Source organism: Pseudochaenichthys georgianus, chromosome 13, assembly GCF_902827115.2.
Source record: "Pseudochaenichthys georgianus chromosome 13, fPseGeo1.2, whole genome shotgun sequence".
NCBI classification, from domain to species: Eukaryota; Metazoa; Chordata; class Actinopteri; order Perciformes; family Channichthyidae; genus Pseudochaenichthys; species Pseudochaenichthys georgianus.
The window spans coordinates 20,586,840-20,612,673 of NC_047515.1; the positions used below are offsets into that span (position 1 = coordinate 20,586,840).

Sequence of the window (25,834 nt, forward strand, 5' to 3'; positions counted from 1 at the left end):
TTAGCTCATTTATTTCTGCCCAAAATTGTAAATGACATTAATGACAAATATCCCCTGACTAAATATCTAAATATATTATAAAAAAAGAACAACAAACTTGACCAGAGCAATCCAGCCATTCAGTTTAATTGTATGGAGATATTTTTGTAATCCTTTGATTTAATCAAATGATGGATGGTCTTGATATAGTTGTGAGACCATCCGCAAAAAAGTAAAACACCATTGACATCAGAGTTTGAAAATGGAATGCAGACAGCCGAAACAGAGGGCAAATGAGACAAGATGCATAAAATAGTAAATTGTTTTATTCTTTTTTTAACCATGCCACCGAACACTGACGCATACAGAGTTGTGCCTGAATCCACACTGAGAAAACACTTTCACACACTGTGTTACAAAGCTGTAATGAAGAGGGATTTTACTGCACACATGGCAAGAAGAACAACCCTGATTGGATACCAGGTCGAGCTTTGATCTGGCCCTGAGGTAGACAGACATTGACATAATCTAAACAATGCTAATCACATCCTTCTAGGACACATCAAATAAAAGGACATCTGCATTATCACAACATAGAAAGATCAAAGAAATAACCCTTTTCAAACAAAAGTGCTCTGTTTCTTTTGGTCCACCAAGGAAATCCATGTATAGTGCATGTTCATGTAGAATAGATACAGTGAATGTGTGTTCATGGCACTGAGTGTTGTTGGCTACTTAAGAAGGCATTGGTAATGCCCACTGACGCCAAGACTTGATATAAACACTGTTTTCATCCGAAGATCTCGGTCTATTGTCGCTTTGAAGGGAACAAATTTGATGCAGTTCCAAGCAATTGTGATTTCAAAAGTACACGCTTGACTCATCAGCCACTATCACAGTATGTTGTATCCAGTTGCAATTTTCAGACAAAGTGGATCTACATGGCAGTCTATCTTTATTTAAGTAACAATAAACAAACACCCAGAAACAACTACCAATAGCACAGACCCATGTACTCAAGCACATCAATGCTCTACTTATAAAAGAGGCACAAGGGAGGGATCTTAATCAAATCAGAGACTTATAAAACACACACATTAAGATGTTTCTCAAATCATACCAAATGTAAACAGATAGCAAATTACTGTAATACAAAAATACAACATGTTGAAATCTATAAGGCCTGTTTTAGGCTCACATTAGGGAATAACATACAATGACAGTTTGTACATTACAGCTACAATATACTGACAATAACCTGCTCATAGTGATTCAATGTAACAATTTTCTATTCATGTTTTGTATAAAAACAACAATTTCTTTTCATGTTTTCTTACATTTTCTCCTAGAAAATTCTGATTCTGTGATTTTGTAAGACATGTATAGTTAATGATGAACAACTACACATGAAAGCCATGTTGAGGCTGTTTTTTTACCCACCGCTTGTCCATTTAAATGATGTATTTGTTAGAAAATGAAAAACTACTGATGACTGAACACTTTGCAGTAGGTTTGAAAGTGAGGAGAGGTAGAGCTCGCTCTACTAGAAATCATCCCAAGAGACACCGTGATGAAAACCAGCACATATTTGGTAACAAATAAACAACATATAAATAGCAAAACCTATTACATTGCAAGAAAAACTCAAATTGTAAGCCAGCTACCTCGAAACAATATCATCCACGGCAAGAAAGACAAGGCAATTAAAGAGATCAAGCTTATGAGGTCAAAACGTGGCGGCCATTCAAGTAACACATGCAGAACATAAACAAATCCAAAACGAAATCCAGCATAAAATTAAATTGAGAAGTCACAGGAACATGTTGCAAAGTTCAGCCAATCAAGCCTTCGTGGAATTATATATTCAATACTACTGCACAATCATAGAAGATAACTCATAACATCTCCTGCTCCACAGACAGGTCAGCAGTGGCAGCCATTGTGACTTTGATTTAACAACAGTGGAGAGACAGTTATTATCAAAACTGTGTGTGTGAGGGAGAGTGTGTGTGCACTAGGGCTGAAACAATAAGTTGTCAGTAAACTCATTCTCAACACTTCTTTTTGTGGGTTGAAAATAATACATCTCCACGGCTTCCTGTTTCTCAAAATGTGGCCATTTGCGGCTTGTTTTTCAAATCAGTGGGAACAAAAGTGGTTATTTGAAGATGTCACCAAAATGTGACTACATTTTTCAGACTAAACAATTCATCACTTAGAATAAAAAATAATCTAATTCATAATAAGACGAACCATTACTTGCAGCCCTAGTGTGTACACAGATTAATTTCCGTGCTTGCATGTCTCTGTTGTCAGGTAAAAACCTTGTATCTCCCACAATGACAACTTCACACTTAATCCAGAAAGAGTCTAAATATTATTTCTTTAAACCCACAGAGAGACATTTCATTTTCCAGCATGAAAAACAGCAACACTGGAGTTACAAGGTTTTTACCTAACAGTGACAGAGTGTGTGTGCGTGGGGTCCAAGTCCTGCTCAGACGTAACAGACGTACAGGTAAGTCTTTTCTATCCTCCAGTCTGCCGGCACGTCCTCCGGCTTGTGGCCCTTTATGTGCTTCTGCATGGAGGCCAGGCTGGGGCAGAAGTCCTGGCAGACGGTGCACTGGTACGGGGACGCTCCGTTGTGAGTGCGCAGGTGCTTGATCATGGCCGAGTAGTCTCTGGACCGTTGGTGACACAGCTTACACTCAAATGGCTTCTCACCTGAAAAATGCAACAATACAGCATTAACCTTGTAGACCCGGGGCCAGAGGGCCGGCCACGTGAAACGGGACTCACCTCTATTTCAGTCCACTGTACTCCAGGTGGTGTTGTGTTTGTGAGTGTTTTCGCGTCAGGATTAGACCTATATCAGTTTGCCAGTTAGATATTGTCCAGTCAGCGTCATCTACCACAAATACGACAGAGGGTTCTCTCTGACCTCAGCAAGGCGTCAGATAGCAGTCGGTACAATGTAACCTGACATTACATTTAGATCTGTTGCACATAGATAGGGTTTTTTGTCCTATTCGCGAAAAAAAGCTTTAAAAGCTGAAAAACCATCAATATTTAGTGGTTAGATTGACTATTAACAGCATTTCAAATGCCATTTTTTTACGATAAAAATAAGTAATTTTTGTCATTTAAGTTTTAAGTAAAGTTTTTGAAGGCAGGCATTATTCTATAGTTGTCTTTCGTCAACATTTCCATAAAAAAAACAAAAGCATGAGTGCATTAGTCAGACCTTTGATATTTTCTGACTACCCTAGCCTGTCTGTGGCACTCTAATTTGTTCTGAGGGAAGACGTACATCTTTTAAATAGGTCACAAAAAGAAATGGCTGCAATAAAGCTAATTTTCTTAAACAGTTGGGCACCGTAGTTTGTAGCAAATGTTAATCAAAGAGAAGAGTAAAGTACAGTAGCACATTATTATATATGTGTCTTGGCAGACTAAGCTATTCAGAAATGACATACAGTGGGGCAAAAAAGTATTTAGTCAGCCACCAATTGTGCAAGTTCTCCCACTTAAAAAGATGAGGCCTGTAATTTTCATCCTAGGTATACCTCAACTATGAGAGAAAAAATGAGGAAAAAAAAAATCCAGAAAATCACATTTTAAAGAATTTATTTGCAAATTATGGTGGAAAATAAGTATTTGGTCAATAACAAAAGTTCATCTCAATACTTTGTTATATACCCTTTGTTGGCAATGACAGAGGTCAAACGTTTTCTGTAAGTCTTCACAAGGTTTTCACACACTGTTGCTGGTATTTTGGCCCATTCCTCCATGCAGATCTCCTCTAGAGCAGTGATGTTTTGGGGCTGTCGCTGGGAAACACAGACTTTAAACTCCCTCCAAAGACTTTCTATGGGGTTGAGATCTGGAGACTGGCTCGGCCACTCCAGGACCTTGAAATGCTTCTTATGAAGCCACTCCTTTGTTGCCCGGGCGGTGTGTTTGGGATCATTGTCATGCTGAAAGATCCAGCCACGTTTCATCTTCAATGCCCTTGCTGATGGAAGGAGGTTGTCACTCAAAATCTCACGATACATGGCCCCATTCATTCTTTCCTTTACACGGATCAGTCGTCCTGGTCCCTTTGCAGAAAAACAGCCCCAAAGCATGATGTTTCCACCCCCATGTTTCACAGTAGGTATGGTGTTCTTTGGATGCAACTCAGCATTCTTTCTCCTCCAAACACGTCTAGTTGAGTTTTTACCAAAAAGTTCTATTTTGGTTTCATCTGACCATATGACATTCTCCCAATCCTCTTCTGGATCATCTAAATGCTCTCTAGCAAACTTCAGACGGGCCTGGACATGTACTGGCTTAAGCAGGGGGACACGTCTGGCACTGCAGGATTTGAGTCCCTGGCGGCGTAGTGTGTTACTGATGGTAGCCTTTGTTACTTTGGTCCCAGCTCTCTGCAGGTCATTGACTAGGTCCCCCCGTGTGGTTCTGGGATTTTTGCTCACCGTTCTTGTGATCATTTTGACCCCACGGGGTGAGATCTTGCGTGGAGCCCCAGATCGAGGGAGATTATCAGTGATCTTGTATGTCTTCCATTTTCGAATAATTGCTCCCACAGTTGATTTCTTCACACCAAGCTGCTTACCTATTGCAGATTCAGTCTTCCCAGCCTGGTGCAGGTCTACAATTTTGTTTCTGGTGTCCTTTGACAGCTCTTTGGTCTTCGCCATAGTGGAGTTTGGAGTGTGACTGTTTGAGGTTGTAGACAGGTGTCTTTTATACTGATAACGAGTTCAAACAGGTGCCATTAATACAGTTAACGAGTGGAGGACAGAGGAGGCTCTTAAAGAAGAAGTTACAGGTCTTTGAGAGCCAGAAATCATGTTTGTTTGTAGGTGACCAAATACTTATTTTACCGAGGAATTTACCAATTAATTCATTAAAGATCCTACAATGTGATTTCCTGGATTCTTTCCCCCCATTCTGTCTCTCATAGTTGAAGTGTACCTAGGATGAAAATTACAGGCCTCTCATATTTTTAAGTGGGAGAACTTGCACAATTGGTGGCTGACTAAATAAATGTTTTCCCCCCTGTATATCACCAGCCTTTTAAATATAGATATTGCATAGAGGACCACCCCTATTAGCAGCGCTGAAACGCCTCCCTGTATGTGTGAGTGTGTTCTCTCACCTGTGTGGACGCGGTAGTGGGTTTCGAGCTGGTGTTTGAGGCTGAACCTCTTCCCACAGCCGTTGCACTCGTAAGGCTTCTCTCCTGTGTGGATGCGTTTGTGGCCCCTCAGCGTGCCGTCGTCTCTGAAGCAGCTCCCGCAGAATTCACACTCAAACGGGTGATCGCCTGAAAACACAAGTCGTGTCAAAACAGCAGCCGCAACACCAACACAGCTCATTATCATGAGAGGCATTAAAGGCTAACTTCGTCTTTGGCACGACATGGAATGGGCTCATATGTAACTACGTAGGTCAAATAGCTCTTTTCTGCACATGCATATCAAGCGGGGGAATAATGTGCTTTCAGACGTCGCTAATGTTATGACATGAGGACACTCCTCTTGGCTGTCTGGTAATAGCTAATAAAAGCCCTCAAGGCATGTAGTGCTCTGTGCTCTATACTGTAGTTAATCTATTTCTCTCCTAGGCTGAGGGTTTGACTCATCTCCAATGACCTATGTGCCTCATTATCTCAGTGTCCACAGCAACAGCCAAGTCAGAGGATACATTGCTCTCCTCATTACAGGCCCATTCTCCCCAATCCCCCACCCCACTGTGGAGCAGATGACATTTACAAAATGTTACTTCCAAGCAGAATGGCATACAAACAAGATACGCCACCATGGCCAAAACTCCCTTCACTTCTGTCTCTTCACATCAATTATGTATTTCTCCTGTCTAGACATCAAGCCATCCTGACAGCTGGGAGTGTTATTTAAGGTAAAAGAAGAAAGGGGGACATCTTTTCAGTAAATATCTCTCCGTCTCCTGCGGCACTAAGACTCACCCTTGGTAGAACACACAGACAAGTCATTTCCATTTGCTTTTCCTTCAATATTTATTTGGGTTTCCTCTATCATTTTGGGTGAACCACACTAGAACTGACAGCCGTGAATTGCAGAAGCCCAAAGGCTGTCTAAGAACCCAAAATATAAACAGGATGAAATTGCCTAAAATATGCACCGGCCATAACGGTACAGTGCTGTCATCAGAGAGGTGAGTCATCGTATAGAGAAGTGAATAAGAGGGTGGGAGAGGATGCATGCAAATTGACTTAAAACCTTAAAGCCAGTAACCTAAGGAAATGAACTCGTATACAGAAATAAAAACAGCCGTCTCCTTTCCAACATATGCATGCTTTTGACACTGCATGCTTATGTTTTATGACAGGAGATAGTGCTATAGACGTACGAATGATCCGCGTCTTACCCGTGTGTGAGCGTAAGTGTCTTTTGAGGGTCGTGTGGCTGGGGAAGGGGCGCTCACAGTGGCTACAGATGTAGCTGTGCATGCCTGTATGGACCTCCATGTGCTGCTGCAGGGCCTTCTGGGTCTGGAAGCGCTTTGCACAAAGCAGACAGAACAGCGCCATGTCAGTCCCTGGAGAACACACAAGACACAGACGCACAGTTATTTCAGTACCATACACAGACAGGGCCTTAAGTGGGGAAACTGGGTCACTTCAACTTTGTGCGAGTCCTCAGAGGGAAAAGCTTCTTTCAAAGAGCAAGTGCCTCTACCTAAACTAACTCCCCTAAAAGCCCAGAGGCACTTTCAACTGCGAGTCTTTATGCGTTCTATTTTAAACCATGAAAGTCATTGTTTTCTTTAAGAATTTCCCACACAATGCACAGCATGCCAATCATACAATCAATGGATCCTTCCTGGTGTGTTAGATGTGTAATTATTCTCTTCATTCCCCATCAGGAGTCAGCTCCAGCCTGTGAAGTCCTCTGTCTCTGTGCTCAAAGAGCGGCTGATAGTAGCTCCACCCTAAATGATGCCTACACTATGCGCTCTGTGCAGAATGTTAAGTAGTGATATCAAGCCATTAAAGGCAGGACTGCAGGAAAAAACACAATCCAGTTTAATCCTGTGTGTGACCTGGCATCTCTTCGGGGCTGCTTTCCTGTTGCACGGAGTGTGGAGAGGAATACAGATAGGGAGTCGCTGGCAGGGTAGCTCTAGTCAAAATGGCAACGTGAAGAAGATCCATTGGCTGTCATACAGTCAACACTTGATCTACAGGCTGTGTATGCCAGCACTCAAATCCAATCTGGCATTCACACCGAGGCAAATTCATATATGCCGTAAGACTGAGGGACTAGTTGATCAGCTGCATTGGACATAATGTGCATGTCCTGCAGAACGAGGCTTTAATGTGAGATTATGAGCTCCTTATTTCTCTGTCTGCTCAGGTTGCAGATCATTTACAATGCTAGCAGGTCCCATTGCTCCTGACTCAGATTCAATCAGACATCTCCAGCGGAGGATCATTAGTAAACAGAGGACTGTGCCAGCACTTCATTGGAATTCAAGTGGGGTTGCTGTGTCGCATTTAAAATGCAGTCTGATGAGGTCCACTAAATCAAATCATTTGTTACTGTTATTGAAGTGCCTTGAGGCAACTGGCAATTAAATTGGAATTAACGCAGGGAAAGGGATACAGCACACTCATACTAAGAGGGAAGAGTGTCAGACTCTTGCTTTAGGTTCAATCAAGTTAACAGACAAGCCTGTTCAAACTAGAAAGAAAAGGAAACAAATCAAGCAAATTCACGTTTTATGGGATAAATCTGAAACATTCACTGTGTATTGTTTACTAATCCACATGTCACAATTTCTCAAACAAAGCAAGACGCTTTTTACACTTCACAATTCACTGATATGTATCCTAACCTAATATTAGCATTATGGGGCTTCTTCTTTTGAAACCTAGTTTTGAAATGCTCACTAATAGAACTGATCATCTGTAATCATTAACAGAAAGAAGACAGGATGAAAGACATTCCCTGATCCTAACAATCCTGCATGGGGGCGATCCGCTGGACCCAACTGCACCTGTTCAGAGGCTAGAGCCTCTGGACTCCTGCACAAAGGGAACACAATGAAGTCCAGGCCCTCATTGACCAAGCCCATTAGTCATAGGCTCCTCACGCAACTCCTACAATCCCTGTCTTTATGCTGTCGCCTAATGACCGCGGTCCTTTCTCACCCACGGATCACAATATTTTAGTTCTAAACAAAAGACCCTCCATTCTGAACGCCTCTGCACCCTGCCCACTCCCCTTATCCGCTGACCAACTCTTTCACTGTCTAACCAGCTTCACTTTCCGCCTGAGTCATACCTAACTAATGCCGATTCACTGTGCACTGTGCAACAGTGGAGTCGGGATAATGATCCATCTAAAAATGGCTTAAGGCATTTCAAAAAAACAAAAAGCAATCTGCATAACCTGTGATGTGGAAGCCTTGATCCACTTTTAGCGGTTTCTCTTGTAATGTTTTCTGCAGACAGCAGGGGGCGTGCTTTCTTTTCCAATGTCTCCTGGATACTTTAGCTGCAGGCAGAGCATAGCAGAGCCCTCAGCCAGCCGAACAACACATTAACCACCTTGTCGACACCTCAAAGCTACTTTAATCATCCTCTCTCCGCTCTCCCTTTAATAACTATCATACATTGTAAATGCGTGTTTCAATGCGGCCGACACTTTGTTCTGTCTGCTCTGAAAGTTTAACATCCCAGTTTCTTTGTGCAGGTTAAACCGTTACTCCCTGACACACTGGCAGACTCACAGATGTATATCCTGATACTTCTGTCACCAACAATTCTGAAACTTGAGTAAAGAAATATGACAAATATTCTGTCACAACAATTACACTCTTGATCCCGGGTTGACACGCAGTGACAACAGCTCAGCAGTCGCTTTTGGTTTGATTCTGCACAACCGAACACCGAAAATAAAAATAACAAATAATATCTTGAAGTGTAAACAAAAACCTTTCGGAGGCAAGGAAGCGTTAGTGGTGGCATTTCGCCTCGCTGTGCTCTGTTAACTTTTCAAAGAAAGAGGATTTGCTGTTGTAGAGTTTTCCAGTAAGCTTTGGTAATAAGTGTAGAGGAGCTTCTTTATGAGAGAATAAGCCCTAAAGTTGGCTGTCATTGCCCCCTGCCTTCTCACCCTTAACCAGACAATGGGTTTGGGATTTGGGTTTTAAGGCACAGGATGACCCCTGACCCTTGCCCTCAATGGGGTAAATACCATGTAATCAATGGTATTCCTCAAAGGCTGGAGAGTTGACTGAGCATTGTGTTCAGTGGAAGGGAGTCTTAACAGTGGAATGATTTACTTTAAAGGAAATCTGCCAGGGAGGCAGAAAATATAAACATTTAATGTCTGTATTATATTACTGAGCTGCTTGTCTAATGCACACGGTCTGAGGTTGCTATGCTATTTCCGCATATCTCCACTAAGACCGTGTGTATGCTCATGTGATTTAACATGGTCTGCCTTCATACATCTGCCACTTATTCAGTCCAACCGAGGTGGGAGCCAGCCACGCTCTCACGCTGCCTAAGAAACAAAACCATGTGTCTAGGCAACCAGATAGGATCATGGTCCTTGTTGGGGTGAAGTGTTCAAGCTAATCCCTTCATTCACAAATAAGCGCAGCCTGTTTCTTTTCAAGCTGCAAACAAAAGTGTTCCCACCCTGAGAATCTGGGAGTAAACCCACTGCAAATTGAACAAGAGATTGTATTCAGTGGTGACGGCAAATCTGTATAATTTCTTCTGTGTTAATCTTAACTTTAGTGTCCGGAGCCCACCAATTAAAGTGATTGATTTGTGAATAATTGTCTGAAATAAATAGACACAAAACGTTTAATTTGAACTGCAATAATTTCATAGTTTTAATCTATACAGTTTGTTTCAGTATATTGTGATTGACAGCCAAGTCAAAGCTACACAAATATTGTGCTGCCCTCAAAAGGGAGAGCAATTTCACACTGATTTCACAATTTACAACATTACATCATGGCTGAGCGTGTCTGCTAGCTGGAGGATGCTATGTGAGGACACTATAAACTCTGTCCTAAGGCTGCTGAGTGTATATACTGTGAGCTCACTGATATCATTCAGTTAAACATAAACAGTCATGCAGGCTACATTATGTGCAAGACCTCCCATGACACGCTTCTGTATGCGTTCGTGCTGACGGCCGAGAAGCACATGCACAAAGGCTACAGTACCTTAAACAACCCCGGGCACCCATCAGCAGCCTGCTAATCTACCCGAGTGAGGAACTACCGACTCAATAATTAATGCAACAAGAGATACGTTGCTTGTGTTTAACCACCACTCCATGGATCACTTCGTTGAGGTCACACATGGGTTCACTTGCCTCGATTCCTAGAATATGTTCTCTGTCTACTGTATTTCTACCTGAAATGACAGGGCGACCTGGGGCTGTTTGTATCATGACAGTGAGAGCAAATAAATACTGTGATCTCAATGGCCAACCAGAGCGCAGTCCAATTCAGTTTCGGGCTAAATTACAGCTGGGTATTAACAGGAGGCGGCAGTATGATGACGGACACATGATTAGGCGAGCTTAAAGGTCTGCATAATAAAGCCGGGCTGTATCTGAATAAACTAACAGACGGTTTAATTAGAACTCAGACAGAAGGTAATATTATTCCCTTGATGAAGCAGGCTGTAAAGTGTGGAAACAGTGCAGCTGCTGTGAGTACACAAAGGCAGCACTCTTATGGCCTTTGCCTTGAAGGCAAGGTGGCAAAATGGAAGTGCTTACAGTCACTTTCTGAGCCTGCTGTAGATAACATAACATCGTTTTTTTTAACATGGGTTTTCCAAAATGTAGAGCTCGGTGCCCCACAGCCCTCGATTTGCTCTGATGAAACAAACCCCCTTGTTGTTAGAGCAATTCGGAGACAGATCCATTCTTTTATTTTGGGCACTGACAAGTAGGTCAGAGGAGACTGTGACAGTGCTGTGGTGAGGAGTAAACAGCAGCACATGATGTTGTTTTCCTCTCAGTCCTGGCATCCAACACCAGCAGCAATCCTCTTGCCCTCAGGAAGTCCTCAAATACCCCCTTCCCTTCCCACAGTCCGCCCTGCCCCCAAATCCCCCCTCTTTGATCTCCAACAACCCACGGCCATTCACCTCTGACATATCAAAATAGCTTATACAGACTCTCACTGTAGCCACCAGTGTTGCCAAATTCAGCCACTTTGGGGTAAGATCTCCCAAAGTGGTATTATGTGCCTTTTAGAGGAGGTGGGCCGCCGTGCTGCTGAGGTCTGACAAGTGTTAACCTGCTAAGAGGAAACTTATTTGGCTCTCTGGTTATGCCACATGGCAAATTAAAGCCCAGGAAGCCGTAAAGATGATGTGTTTTTAGGAGGAATAGAATCCAGGTTATATTTATTAAATGTAAATGATAATGGATTGGAGCATATCCTTGGCACAGCTGATTACATTACCTGTAGCTACAATAGGAGTCTGTAAAAAGGGTCATGCTTCACAGCTGAGATCACAACAAAATGAGAGAGTAATACCCTGTTCTGGATACACTGCCAAGCTGAAACCGAGCTCTGGATGTTTACAAGTTGGAGAGATGTGGGTAGAAACTTCTGGGCACCGTTAACACCCCTCCATGTCCACATACATTAAGTATTCATACTGTGTGTGCCACCTGGAGTTACAGTTACATGCCAATGCTCCGGAGAGGGTTATCGCCTTTCTCTGACAGTAGCAGGAAAGGTGTGGGTTCAGACACTGCCAGGCATATGTATCGTCTGACAACAATACAGATTTCTTTCACAGTTGGATACTTTCCAGTCAAACAAGTGCTGTTATGTCTTTCTCGGGAAAATATTCAACAGTGCCTATTCACTACAAAGCATTCTCATTAAGGCTTTAGAGGTTTTCAATAATGATCTTATCCAAGGCAGGTACCAAGGCTTTAGAAATGACCGGGTGGAGGTCTCATATCGGACTCATTTGTATTATTGTTGAATTGAAAAACTGGGTCATGCTTTGTTTGTCTTCTGAAAAAAAGAGCTACACCTAACCATTCTTTTTTATTTTGAATTTATCTGCCTCTTTTTTATTTTGAATAATCTTGTCGTCAATAAAATCTTGGACAACAGAAAAAAAAATGTCTATCATAATTTCCCGGTGCCCGAGGGGATGTCTTCAAATAGCCTGTTTCTTCCACCCGACAGACGGAAAACTCAATAACATTTATGTTATTATCAAAGATGATTAAGAAAGCCAGAAAATATGGAGATTACAGAGGCTGGTGGCCGTCAATATTTGTATTTGTTTCTTAAAAATGACCGAGAGCTAAAAATAAAAATGTCAAAGTGTCGTTATTATATTCTTTATGCATCATCACTGATACACTAAAGTACATAGTTTTGTGTTAGCTTTTACGATTGTGTGCTTGTTTTACGTATCGCCTGGCGACAGCAGATAATAAAGTTGGGTATTAATGACTTATTAACCATCACTATGGTTGTTAAAATGTATAAACCCTTTATAAATCGAATTGAATCATTATTAATTGGCACCCCAAGTCATAATTACACCAAAAACAATACTTAATGGCTGGTTAAAAAACGATATTCTTAAAGCCAATCTGTTTTATTGACTTCTAAGCTTTTATTAAATAGATTATAAACTTTCATTTTGGTTGATTGATTTATTGTCTAATCTCCTTGTTTCCCTTGACCTCTGCCTATAAAGCACTTAACTGCTTGTTACTAATATAACAAAGTCTTAATTCTTATGTGTGTTTTAAGAATTAAAAGAAGAAAATGTCTTCAGCTGCTCAGGCAGGTTGTAAACTACGATCATCCTGACGCCCACTCACATGACAGACATTCGATACACAAGAAAAAAAGTCACAAGAGAAGGTTTCACAACATTTTAGTTATCGGAGATGATTGAAAACCAGAAGTTGTTGATCTCATTGTGTGTGTAAGCTGAATAATTCCACAGGCAGGATGTGTGGATAGTGTGTCTGTGAAACTGTAACGCTGGCACTGTAAAGCTACCACTGTGGCAAAGTGGCAAGCAGTGGGTTTGGATGCCAAGAGATATTAGTGGGTGATATGTGAGAGGGCCTCTCACCGCCATGTTGATACATTATGGAGCATCATGACAGGAACAGTTTAACCCAGAGCCAGCATGACAGGCAAGTTTAGACCCATCACAAGTCCCACAGTCACGGCTTACTTGACAGTTCAATGCATGCTGTCCAGGGTAGACATAATATGTGTGTGTGTGAGTGAAAGTACCTGTGTGTGTTTGCCTGTGGGCTTCCAGAGCATCCTCTGAGGAGAACGTGGCTCCACACTGATCACACACCAGCGCCTCTGCGGGAGCTGTAGATAAAATCAAATGTAAAATAAGGTACATCAGACAGTTAACATTTACATGTGTCTTTTTAATTGTGAGTAAGTCAGTTAATGTGGCATTTAAAGAAAACTGTAGAAAAAGAAAGAAGATGGGAACAAAGGCGCCTAATTTCAAAAGTCACCAAAGAGCCTCGGTTGTCACACACTTGTGCTTTTCAGGTGTTAACACAAGGAAGCGAATGCGCAGGGGACAAAGGAGCAGAGGACTGCGCCATAAAAACACAAGTCAGGACAAATAAAAGCACCAGACAGGGTGCAATGGCCCTTCTTTCTTGACAGAAAAGAGCAGAGCTGAAGAGTTTTATTTACCGTGCCCTGTTATCAGTCTCTGAACAGTGAGCAGACTGTCTGCCTATGAGGCCACAGAAGGACTGGGTGTTCTGTGTACAGCAGACGCTACCGCCTGCGGCACATCACTCTATCAAAAAATAATAATAAATACACTTCAGAGTCAACACCCCAAATCCCATCGCATGCATTGTAACTACAGTTCCCAGTTCACCTTTGGAATGCCCTTGTCTATTCAGATGAAGACACGAGAGAGACAAGTTTGCATACTCCTCGCAGAAATATTTGATCCTTGTTCTGCACTCACCTTACACCTGCATAGATGGACACATAGGACAGACATATGCGCGCACACACAGCTGTTGGGATGTGGGTTGGCTCTCACAGAGATGTAAATCGGTTGCAGATCCATACAGGCCCAGGGCTCATTCACTGATCTATTTTCTGCTCAGCTGGCTTTAAATGAAGTTAAAATGACTCATTAAAACACCCACAAGCTTTGGGAACTCTGAACGCTCGAGCCTAAATGTGGTCCTCTTTCAACTCTAAGATGCCTCTATACACAACACTGTGCCACTGTTCCTTAGCGCTGCACACAAATAACAAAAAAAGCCCCAATCTGTTCATTTCTAAAAACAACAATTTTTGAAAACAAACTGTTTGGGAGTGGTACGTTTTGTTACACCAGACTACAAAATAAAACTTGGAGTAGTTTTGTATTAGGAGTAACAGTGCAACAGTGTTGTAGATCCTGATGTTGTGTGACGCTGTCCAGTGTGTGTGTGAGATTGTGTGATAAGGGAAGAAGAGAACATAGTGCATTGTCTTGTGCAGTCAAAGGCACGGAGTGTGCTCTCATCCATAAACCATCAAACTGTCTCCAGACGCGGCTGCAATCGTCCTCCATCAAAACACTTTGTCTGGCATACCAAAATAAGAGCCAGCATCGAGCTGAATACCAAATCAGCCCATTAGAGCAGTGGAGCACTCGCTCCTTAGCAACCAGCGGGATCTAAGGCTGCTATACCGAAATACACGGTGACAAAGAAATGAGATCCACATCTCTTTTTTTTGGTAGCATTATCGTTGACACATTGGGATGGGGAGTTTATGCAAAAATTCAAATTAGGTTAAAGGTGCTGCTGTTGATGTCACTGCGAATTGAAAATCAAAGCTTGTTGTCGAAGGTCTGTGAGTAATGCAAGACAGAATGTGTGTTTAGGCGCATGCGGAGGGTATAAAGGGACGACTCAGGTGAAGTTTAAAGAAACAGATTCTCTCTCGTCTGTCAGCAGTATGTCAGTCCCAAACAATTCTCAGAGAGAGCAGGCAGGGAGGACAGGGACCTCGCCTTGTCTATACACATAATCCATCTGAGGTTTCTGTTTCTGTTTCATTTTTTGTGCCTGATCCTCTCCCCCCCCCTCTCCTCACCCGCTCCCCCCCCCCCCTGCTCCTCTTCCTCTATTTTGGATAAAGTAGCTGGGAGAGCAGTCAGGTCTGATTAAGTCTGCATTTGGGTACAGTGTGTTCCTGGACACACATCTGCGAGCGAGCCATCACACACGCTTCGGAACACTGGCAGAACACCCAGGCCTGCCGGCAGCTGATGATGTCATCACTCAGAAGGGGCAGAGCTGGCGAGCCGCCAGAGTCTCCAAAAAAACACAGAAACGATTCAAACAGAGAGAGAGAGAGAGAGACTGGAGAGCGACGGAGAGAGAGGTACAGAGACCTGAGCATGGAAAAGAAAGCATGATCCAAGTATTCGGAGCAGCACTAACTGGTAGGAGGAGGGGTGGGTGAGGGGGAGAGGGGGGTGTAGTATGAACAGGTGCATTTGAAAGGCCGCACTATCAAGAGGCTTCATAAGCACTGAATACTCTGAGATGAGAGTGTGAGAGTTACTAAGTACCTGTGTGAGACAGCATGTGCATCCTTAGCCGCATGCTGTCCTGGAAGTGTTTGCCACAGTATTCACAGCCGTGGCCTTTCTCCTCGTTATGCAGCCTCCTGTGCGAAGACAAACACAAAATGTGAGTGTTAACAGAGATGACAACAAAGCAGGAACGCACTTGTGATAATAAAAGTCTCGTTTCTGCGCCTTTTTTTTTATTTCTGCAAGGTCCCCCAAACCCAGAAGCACCATTGTCCTCGTAACAAGAGGAGCATGTTTTAATTCCGGCAAGAATCCCTGGCTGAATGCAACATCATTAGTGTAAGAGGCCCTTGGAGTTGTGAATCACAACGCATGAATGCTAAAAGAACACAGACAATAGGATATCAGGCTAATTTCAGAGTGCAGACATACGCGTGCCTCCACCCGCCAGCACGGTGGGCACGCACGCACACTCACACACTAAGAACATGCACGTCGACTCATGCCCCGGCTTAACATGCGCACACACACTCTTCTCCTGTAACTGCAATGAAAAGGAGAAAAGACGATGATTCGCTGAAGCTCTGCCCGGCAGCAAAACCTATCATATCATATCACACACATCCAAGCATGCAAGGCATCTGTACTGTTATCCTTAGATCACCCCGCTAACAGCCTACAAAGAGTCCACCATTAAACACACTCTGTGGTCAGAATCGATTATTCCTGAGATGTTACTTAGCACGCATGAAATGAACAATAACATATATTGGAGGAATGTTTGTTTGGCTACATGCTAAGTAACAAGCTTTTGAATTATTTCTGTAAGTTTAAAGATGATCATTTACTAGCATTCATGTGAGACCTTTCATTTTGATATCCAAATGGCACGGCAGTTTGAGTTATCGGCCTAAAATCCACCACAAAATTATGAAAAAAATGAATGCTATTTTCTTTCACAATAATTAATTAATTTAGTTAATTATATTCATAATTCTGCCAAAGAAATTGGGTTCAAACATGCAAAAAAACAATATATAATTAGGTTTATTGGCAGAGTTTTAAGTAACCTTCAAAATGACCAGAAATAGTGTAGTTTTGAATCTGTCATGAATGCATCACAAGTTTTTTTCTGCATATTTCAAAATGTGGACTGCAATTATTGTATTTGTTGCTCCTTTATTCTCCCTTTATTTTCCCGAAACCTGTTTAATTTCTGAAGTTTTTCACACTAAATCTGTGCCGGGGGAAACTTCTTCAACATCTAGAAAATGTCAATCTGCAGAGCAGGTGTATGCTCAGTGACCTGGTTACAGACCTACAGAAACTTCATTACATCCTTAAGCCACGCCGCCAATGCAACTCCTTCAACCTGCGGACATCCGCCTGTCTCCATGAGTAAGCCGCGCGCATCACTAAATATCCCACAGGATGCTCTGTTTCACCCAGCGCTTTCAACACAACTCTGGAGCGGCACGAGGCACACATGTCAGCCACAGGCGCGGACAGGAAAACGCTGTGATCCTAATCATGAGTTAACGGCATATTAGGACTATTGGCTCACAGATTGTCCTGTTTCTAATAATTAGTGATGAGTCAAACACTGCCAAACACGCGCAATTATCATCATCCACAATCAAGATAATGAGAGTTGTCATTGAGCTAGTGACTTTTTGTGTACAATGACACAATCTAGGCTGACAGGCTGGCAAATAAAGGAGGGTAGAAGAATAAACAACAGAGCAGGTCGTGAGGCAGAAGTTATCCATCATCCAGCTGAAGCGTCCAGCCCGGTCCCTGCTGAGTGGCTCCTCTCTACTGATGCAAAGGCATGCATATCAAATAGCCTGCGAGGCAGCCTGTTGTGTGAGACACGCTTCTGCACAAATAATCAAACAGAATTTAGAAAATTGGGCTTTGTAAATAACAGCGTTATGCGACACCAAGGCCTCTTTATACCTCAAATCCCTCACAAAGACCCGATTCAAAACTTCCCGAGACATCACTGTTAAGACATGAGTGCAGGTGTCCCTGAGAATAAATTAACATATTTGCTGTTGCTCCTTCCAGCTTCTAACTCTCACAGTATTTTAGCTTGATGTGTCCAGAGTCTTTTCCTCACAGCACTACTTTGCTTCACATAAATCATTCCGAACAAGCACACATAATCCTGCTCATCCCTCACATCTTTTGTTAGACGAAACATACGGCATTTTTTTAAAGAAGTATAATGAAAAATGTCACTGAGATTAAAACAATTCAATCTTTCTTTTTGATTCAACGCATTACAGACGATTTACAAATTGTCTTTTTGTTTGATTTTACATTACTTCCGATATTAAAATATATTGTAATTCTGCAGTAAAGTGTAAAAAGGGTGTTGTTACCTGTGCTGCTCCATGGCCTGCCTGCTGTGCAGCTGAAGCCCACACTCTCCACAGCACTGCTGGCCCTGAGCCGGGGCCTCGTGCCTCATCCCTGCTGCGAACTGGCCCAGCCTGCTGAGGAGCTCCCGGTGCAGCAGGCCCTGATGCAGCAGGCCGCTGTAGGCCCTGGGGTCCAGCGGCACACCCAGGGAGGGGGCCACTGGCAGCATCCCCTCCCCTGTGTGGTTGGAGGGCATGGAGTAAATGGAGGCCAGATGTTTCTCAGAGATCCCGGGGAAACAGTCGAGAGTGTTTCCCATCACTTGGCCTCCTTCTTCGGGGCTTGTGTGCAGCTCTCGGGCACTGGTGATCACGCTGCCTCTCAGGGGCGTCCCCGGACCCTCGTCTCTGGGCTGGTCTGACAGGCAGCTTCCCTCCCCGGCGCTGGATGAGCCATTAGGTTCATCTACCTGCATATTCTCTGATTTTATGATTCTGCCAGGATCCAGGGACGAGGCTTCTCCGCGGCGCTCGGGCTGCTGGGAACTCTCCATGTTGTCCTCTGTGTCCATCTTGGGGCTCAGATCATGAGCAGCCTCGTTCTCTGAGTTCCCCTCTGCCATGTGGTACAGCGCCAGGTGGTGCAGGGCGGTGGGACTGAGGCGGTTAGGCCCGTCCTGTATGGAATGCTTCTTGGACATCAACATGTGCCTCCAGTGCCGGGCTCGGCCGTGGTCACTGGCGTCCCCTGAGCTTTGAGTCTTCACCGCCACCTCCTCCGTCTCCTCCGCCTGGATTGTCTCCAGCACCTTCAGGCACTGCTCCTCCAGGTACTCTATCTCCAGGATCTCAGCGGCGTATAGCAGGTCGTCCAGGTCCTCGGCCGTGGCCTGGAGCGAGGCGGTGTAGGCGTACTCCAGGATCTGCTGGAAGGTCTTGGGGGACAGGAAGTCCAGGGCGTAGCGTAAGCTGCTGCGGTGGAACAAGATCTCGAACATTTTGCTGGTGCAGGCCAGGACCGTGCGGTGCGCAGGGAACTCCTGGCCGTCCACCGTGATGATGACATCACACAGGGTGCCTGACAGACGCAATTGATTGGCCCGCTGCAGAAGCGTGCTAGGGTGAGTCGGATTGTGGAGCTGGAGCACACCCATGTTTGTCAGACCCGTATCCACTCGGACCTTTGCCGAGCCCACGCATGAGGTGTTGCTGTCCTGCCTGCTTCACTTGCCTTCAGCTGGTTGTAGGTCTGTGGTTAGGGTGGAGGGGGAGGGGAGACGATCATTAGTGCCTGTCTCACTTACAATGTGATGCAAAAACGTTGTTAATTACATTCCAGTGTACACTTTCATCCCTGATCAATCAATAGAAATACTTCAACAAATACATTACATTAAAAATACAATTATATATATATTCCGTAAAATTCAAACCCCACCTTTAGGGTTCTTAATCCATGCACCCTACATGATTATTTATTTTAATTAAGAACCAGATGCAGACAACAGGTCGATAGGTACAAAGCAACAGTTTCCATTGCAGGTGATTAGTCTGAGGTCTCGTAGAGCGGTCACGTCGCTGTAATAACGTCTGCATACTGAGAGGTGACGGTCCAATTTATCAAGCTCACACACACACACACACACACACACACACACACACACACACACACACACACACACACACACACACACACACACACACACACACACACACACACACACACACACACACACACACACACACACACACACACACACACACACACACACACACACACACACACACACACACACACACACACACACATCTGTGCCCTCAACAGGTAGGCCCGCTATTAACAAACGCCTTGCAGGGCTGATTAGTTCATTTAGGCTGCGCACGTTCCTGATTAGACGTGTGCGAGACAATTAAGCCGCTCTTTTTAAAAAAAAATCCCTAAATAAGTTATAAAACTATTAAATGGAGCAAACCGTGGAAATAATGCGGAATCCTGCGACAGGTAATTGTATTTTGACCACATTTAAATCCCTAAATGACAGTGTGAGTAACATTGGACTGTGTATGATGATGTTTGTCGGACCGCTCAGCAGCACCTCGAGCGATGCTGACAGGCTGCATCCTCAACTAACCGCAACATCGGAGCGCATCAGGTGCTCACGCACAAATCCACATTTATTATACAAACACATTGCGACAAATTAACCCTGTCCAAGCGCGTATTTACTGACTGCACGGTGTTTGAGGGAGCGTGAGCTGAGCGAACATTTAAACACACCAATTTATCCCAAAAACTGTCCAATTTATATATGTCCGCGCGATACAGACTGAGCTGAATCAAGTTTGTAAAATCCTAAATCAGGCTGCAGCCAAACTTAAGGTAGATTTACACACGTGTGCTGTTAAACGATATAATTTCACACGCTATAAAACGGACATTAATTCAAATAGTAATTGTTGGAATTAGTCTGAGACTGGAAAGTAGTTGATAGGAGAAGAATGAGCTGAAATGAGCAGCAGAAATATTAAAAGTGTCGGCTGTCACAGTTGTCCTTACCTCTGTCTCCTAACGTCCTCCGCTGATTACCCAGGCAGCATCATGGTTACACATTTCACAGTACCCGCTCCAAACTCAGTCTGCTCCAAGTAAGCAAATCATCACCCAGCCACCACAGTCAAACCCACGGGGGGACAACCACACTTCCGGGACGAACTTTCAAAGTAAAACCCTGTCTTGAGAACCACGTGTTGAAATATTTGATAGTGTTATTTGTAAGAAAAGCATATCATGCCACTGATTGATAACCGATTTTTCTATGGTTTGACTTTTGGTGTTGTATACAATGCACTTTAGATTGCCTTGTTGCTTCAATGAGCCCATTTAATAAATATTCATGTTTCAACCAGTTTTTCATCTGTGAGAACTTTTACAGAGAGACTCCAATTAAAAAAATAGATAGGCCTATAGCCTACTTTGAAATCTAAATGTTGGTAATGGATAATATTATGTGTCAATATGATGTGTGGCTCTTATTGCTTCTGGTGTTGGAACAAAATAAGGCAATAAGCTAAGGATTTGGCGTCTAATTTGGTAGTGATGTCCTTTTTTTGGTATAAAATAACTGAAGGTATCAGTGCAAAACTTGTGTAAAATAGCGACACTCATAAGTTGTACCATTATTTACCATTTCTAAAAAAAGAATTAGGTATTTATGTATAAATGTATGTATACATTTAATGCAATTTACCCTCCTTTTATAAAGCAATCGCAGCAACTTTCTGCAATTACTGATTTTAAAAGATGCATTATTTCATCGTGAAGAAAATAAGGAGCTTTTTAGCGGAGGATATCTGTCTTAGCATAAATGTTTCCTTACATGTAATTAACTCATACCTTATCCTATATGTGGGAATATTTGTTGCATATATTCATTTTGATGTAAACGTATACGTAGTGTAAGAAAGAAAATCCAGTTTGACTAATGCATGTCTCATATTAGTACTGCCTTAAAACCTATATAGAAAATACAGAGAATGCAAAATGTTTTGACACAACTGAGGAACACACTTTTTGGCTCTAAAGTCCAGCAAAAATGTGGGAGTGGTTTTTTGGTGTCCAAGAAATGTTGAGCCAGTTGGGGGAAGGGTGCAAGAGTGACATAAATACAACTTCATTCTGACTGAAGGACAGTGAGATATTTCAAGATAACCTGAATAGTACTGCTATTGCCATCATTTTCATTTTAGACTTTTCAACAGATGGTTGCTAGATTGAAAAAGGCTATAGAGAAAATTGTAGAAATACAAAGGCATCCTGGTGACCCTGTGCTTTAAGGAAGTTGACCCATGAGGTCAACTGAGGTCAAGAATGTCAGTCCACTATAATACCCCCATCCCCCCTCAGTCTCCCACGTCTTTCAAATATTTGTTAACCCTTGAATACATTTTCTTGTGACACAATCGTGTAAATGTTATTTGAGGAACGAAATCCTAGTGTTTAAATGTAAAAAATCTTTAATGAGACTTCCAATTATATAAAAACACAACATGGAGTCCATTCCTTCTGCATAAATGATTACTTACACATAGCTGAAAATACTTATATAGTTTTCCTTGAGTAACATTTTGAATAAATGCAATGTTGTATTTTTGAATCAGGGTGCTTTTGTTCATTTGAATTACCTAATACATGATAAATACAGGAATATCTGCCGATAGTAGCTGCAGCTAGGGTCACCAGGTGTCCCACTTTGTGTGGGACTGCACAGCATTTTTATAATTTGTCCCACACATTGAGACAATGTCGTCCATCACTGTGTCAGATGTTAATCAATCAACGAAGTCTAAACATGTATTTGTGTAGCCTGTAGATGGTGATTGCCAAAGAGTTTTTTATGACATTTGCAAGAGTTTTTTCTCCAGCTCCAGACTCAGAGATGCAAATAAATATAATGTGGACATGTTTTGTTGGAGAAGAAAACCCATTTCAAACCAATTATATAAGAAAGTCCTATAAAATCCTAAGTAATTATTATTTATAAACTAGTTTCAATAGAAATGTTTATTTGTAAGGGCTAAATGGCATTTTTTTAAATCTAAACCACCCATTATCATTGCAGTAACAGGTCCTGCATTGTCCCACACAAACATTCTCTTTGTTCCACAGTGGCTTGTTGGCACCTGGTCCCCCTAGCTTCAGCTCTGAAGGTAAACAAAATGGAGGCTTTTGAAAAAAATTCAACATTTAACACACAATTTAACAAAAGCTCCTGTTGCACTAAAAAGTCTATCATGTCTCCTTCTATTATGATTTATTTTGTATTTCTACTGTTACACTTTGAAGGCTACATCACCTAGCTTCCTGTATCTTCCTGGCTTTCTGTTGCTGGCTTAACCGGCAGCAGCAAATCATCACCGGGAGACGTCACTACTCTGACTGCTCGCCTCTCCATCAAGGCGGCTATCAGAGACATCTACCGGGCACCTAACTACCGACAGGCTACCAGCTCAGGGCCAGCGTGCTGTCCTGCAATAACAAGCAGAAACCGGTTAATGCAGGCTGGGGATAAACATCAAACCAGTTAACAGAATAGTGGAGGGGAATTGAAGTTGGGTAAGGGGGCAGCCTGACCAGTGAAAGATGTGGAGTGAAACCGGATGCCCCGCGGGGTCAGTGCTGGCCGCCGCGGTTGTTGACACCGTTGTTGACACAGCACCGAGAGGTGGAAGGCCAAAATGAAACATCTTAAAATATCAAGCCCCCACTGGTTCATAGTATGTTGACATCCTAGCCTGGAAGTATCAACTTTACTCCCGCACTTGTATACGCATTATCTAACATGTTTATTTATTCTTCCATTTATCAGAAGCACGCCGGGGAGTTTTCCAGGCCCAACATAACCTGTTTGCTCTGTAACCTTTCTGTAAATAGTCCGGTGTGTCCATGACATGGCGAAAACAAAAGAGCAGCTACAAATAGGTAGGCTACTTACTGCCATCTAGTGTTTAAAATGTACAGCTACATGGGCTCAATCTCAGGAGAAAAGTAATTGAAATTTATGACAAAAGGGGCCAAGACAAAATTAGATTCGGAAACCATTTTTTATTTTGTAAATGGGTTGGCGCTCAGACTGTACACAACAGATATTTTCTGAGTTGGACCCAATAAAACCAAAAGGAGCATCCAGTGACAAGGAAGCAAAGGTAGTCAGGATATAGCAGAGAAGTAAAAGGTGTTGAGTAAAGCTGTCTTTCTGTTCTTACATACTTTAGATCTCTTATCATCTTAAGATTTAAAAAAAGGTTTGATCTCCCGCTTCATGGGGACCACTCTGCTTCCTGCCAATGTGTATCCTGAACTTGTCAAGCAGTTGCCCCTGGTGAGTGACGTTTGTACAAAAAGACAAAAACGAAATAAAATAAAATTCAAAGACCACATTACAGAACACTTGAATAACAACAGGGGGAGAGAAATAAAAACAATGTGTAGTTATGGCAGAACAAGCCTGAACGGTAACACTCATTAAATCAATATGAAAACTATTTACCCCAACAAACATGGGCATGTTTATCTGCCTTGTAGATATACGTTATAAAGTACTGACTGAATTCATGCCAAGGCTCAAAACACCTCCCTTCACTATAGCTGGCAATATATAGTGCTGTGACCAGAGACGGACAATTTCATACACTACACGTGTTATAATGACCACATTAGTCCATTTATCATACTTTTCTTCTAATACAACATATTAAATAAAAGAATAGGCTAAATCTCTCACGACAAAGCTATGCAGATTATCATAGAAACTGATGACAAGACAATCTATCGACACACAGGCACAGTGCACAAGCTTGCAGGCAGGAAATGGAAAATAAATCTTTGTAGTTTTTAAATAGTACAAAAACGCTTTTTTATTTTTCACTTTTTTTCTTCAAAAGCACAACTCAAAGTACGAAGCCAGACCTTTGATCTGCTTTAATGTGAGGAAGAAACAGTAGCTCTGTAGTCGTTGCCCTCTGAACAAATACATGGCGTAAATTTAGCTCATAAGATTATCAGTTCTTCAACCTTTGGCTGAGAATCGTGTTCTGCTGGCAGTTTGTCTTCTGTGGACGTTAGCGTTCAAGGAGTTGCCTCTTTTAATCAAATCCATTTGATTTACAAATATTTTAATCAGCACTGTGGTAAGGCAGTGACAGACTGAATATTCGATCAGTATATGGGCCAAATCGGATGTGATCATGCACACTGTTGATGTGTTGTGGGATTCTCTCTCCGTCTCTTTCCCCCTGCAGCTGGCTGTGGGTTAATCCTGCATTTATATAACCATAACAAATATGGTTAGAATCCAAATACTGTGTTTAATCAATGCCAGCGAATCTGTGAGAGATGAAACGCCGCTGTAACAGACGTAGTGAAACAATAAAGCTTGTACACACAACTTTACAGCCTCTTGCAGCTCAGACATGCAGAACAAGCTATTTACTGAGACAAAAAAAAAAGAAAATAGTTTTTCATTTGAACTGTAAAACATGAAAATAAGAAAAAAGATTTCTATATAGTCAGGTTTTTCTCTCCTTTTTAAATTTTTAATAATAATCCAATATTTGTGCGCAGTTCAAACTAAAAGCAGAGAGTAGAGTCTAATTCCATATATTTATCAAGCGATCATGTAATAAGAGATTGTCCTCAACCGTCCTGACGGGTTAAATAAAATAAGAATAAAAAAATAAAATAAATCTCTTATGATCTGAAGATAAACTCCTTGGTGTAGTAAACATCTCATGAATGAAACCCGGAATGAAAGCACAGTCGAAGTGTGCTCTAACCAATCGACAGGTGTGCGTGTGGTTTTTAATATGTAGTTAAGGGCACTGGAAAAGAAAATTCCTGCAGTGTTTCTCGCTCGGTGCTGCCGCAAAAATGTTTTGGATTGGACAGGGGGTTTCCTCGACCCATCATGCTTTGCTCTCGGTGGAATTTGTGTGTATGACACTGTTGTGTTCTGCAGTAATCTCCGCCAGGGCATTTGTCATTTCTGCCTCCTCCACTTTGTCTTTCTGATCAGAGAACATCTTCCTGCAATGGAAAAAGGGAGAAAGTGCACAATTTGAAATCTGGTCATCCCGTAGAGCAAACAAAACTTTAGTTGCACAAAAAAGGTACACCATTTTAACCATTTACTCTGAATGACACCTTTACTCAAATATGTAAGAAGACAGTGTTTGTGTTTAGAGATCTTCTTACATATTTCTTCACAACCTTGACAACAGTAGGATAAAGTTAAACAGATAAGGACACTCCCAATCATTTGGTGTGGACTAACCTTCCTGATTTAAAACGGTATTTATCAGCTCTGCCCTTAAGACATTATGAGCCTTG

The 25,834-nt window shown here is 42.4% G+C and overlaps 2 protein-coding genes across 8 annotated transcripts in view; both read right to left on the reverse strand.

Moving 5' to 3' along the window:
- Window positions 1–287: 287 nt before the first annotated feature.
- On the reverse strand, window positions 288–20,624 carry zbtb16b (zinc finger and BTB domain containing 16b). The gene is made up of 7 exons (XM_034097833.1): window positions 20,507–20,624; window positions 17,971–19,198; window positions 15,620–15,717; window positions 13,297–13,383; window positions 6,397–6,567; window positions 5,147–5,314; window positions 288–2,706 (listed from the first exon to the last, which is right to left on the reverse strand). Exons 2-7 carry the CDS (start codon window positions 19,101–19,103, stop codon window positions 2,477–2,479), a joined length of 1,887 nt encoding a protein of 628 aa, XP_033953724.1. The 5' UTR covers window positions 19,104–19,198; window positions 20,507–20,624; the 3' UTR covers window positions 288–2,476.
- A 2,907-nt stretch (window positions 20,625–23,531) lies between these two features.
- ncam1b (neural cell adhesion molecule 1b) overlaps window positions 23,532–25,834 on the reverse strand; it is an 81,187-nt gene continuing 78,884 nt past the window's right edge. For 6 of the 7 annotated variants that reach the window (XM_071205137.1, XM_034097388.2, XM_034097390.2 and 3 more), the window contains one exon: window positions 23,532–25,531. In XM_071205137.1, coding sequence (XP_071061238.1) covers window positions 25,411–25,531 — 121 coding nt within the window. In that variant the 3' untranslated portion in view covers window positions 23,532–25,410. The remainder of the gene's footprint in view (window positions 25,532–25,834) is intronic. The other variant, XM_071205140.1, reaches the window with a different exon arrangement.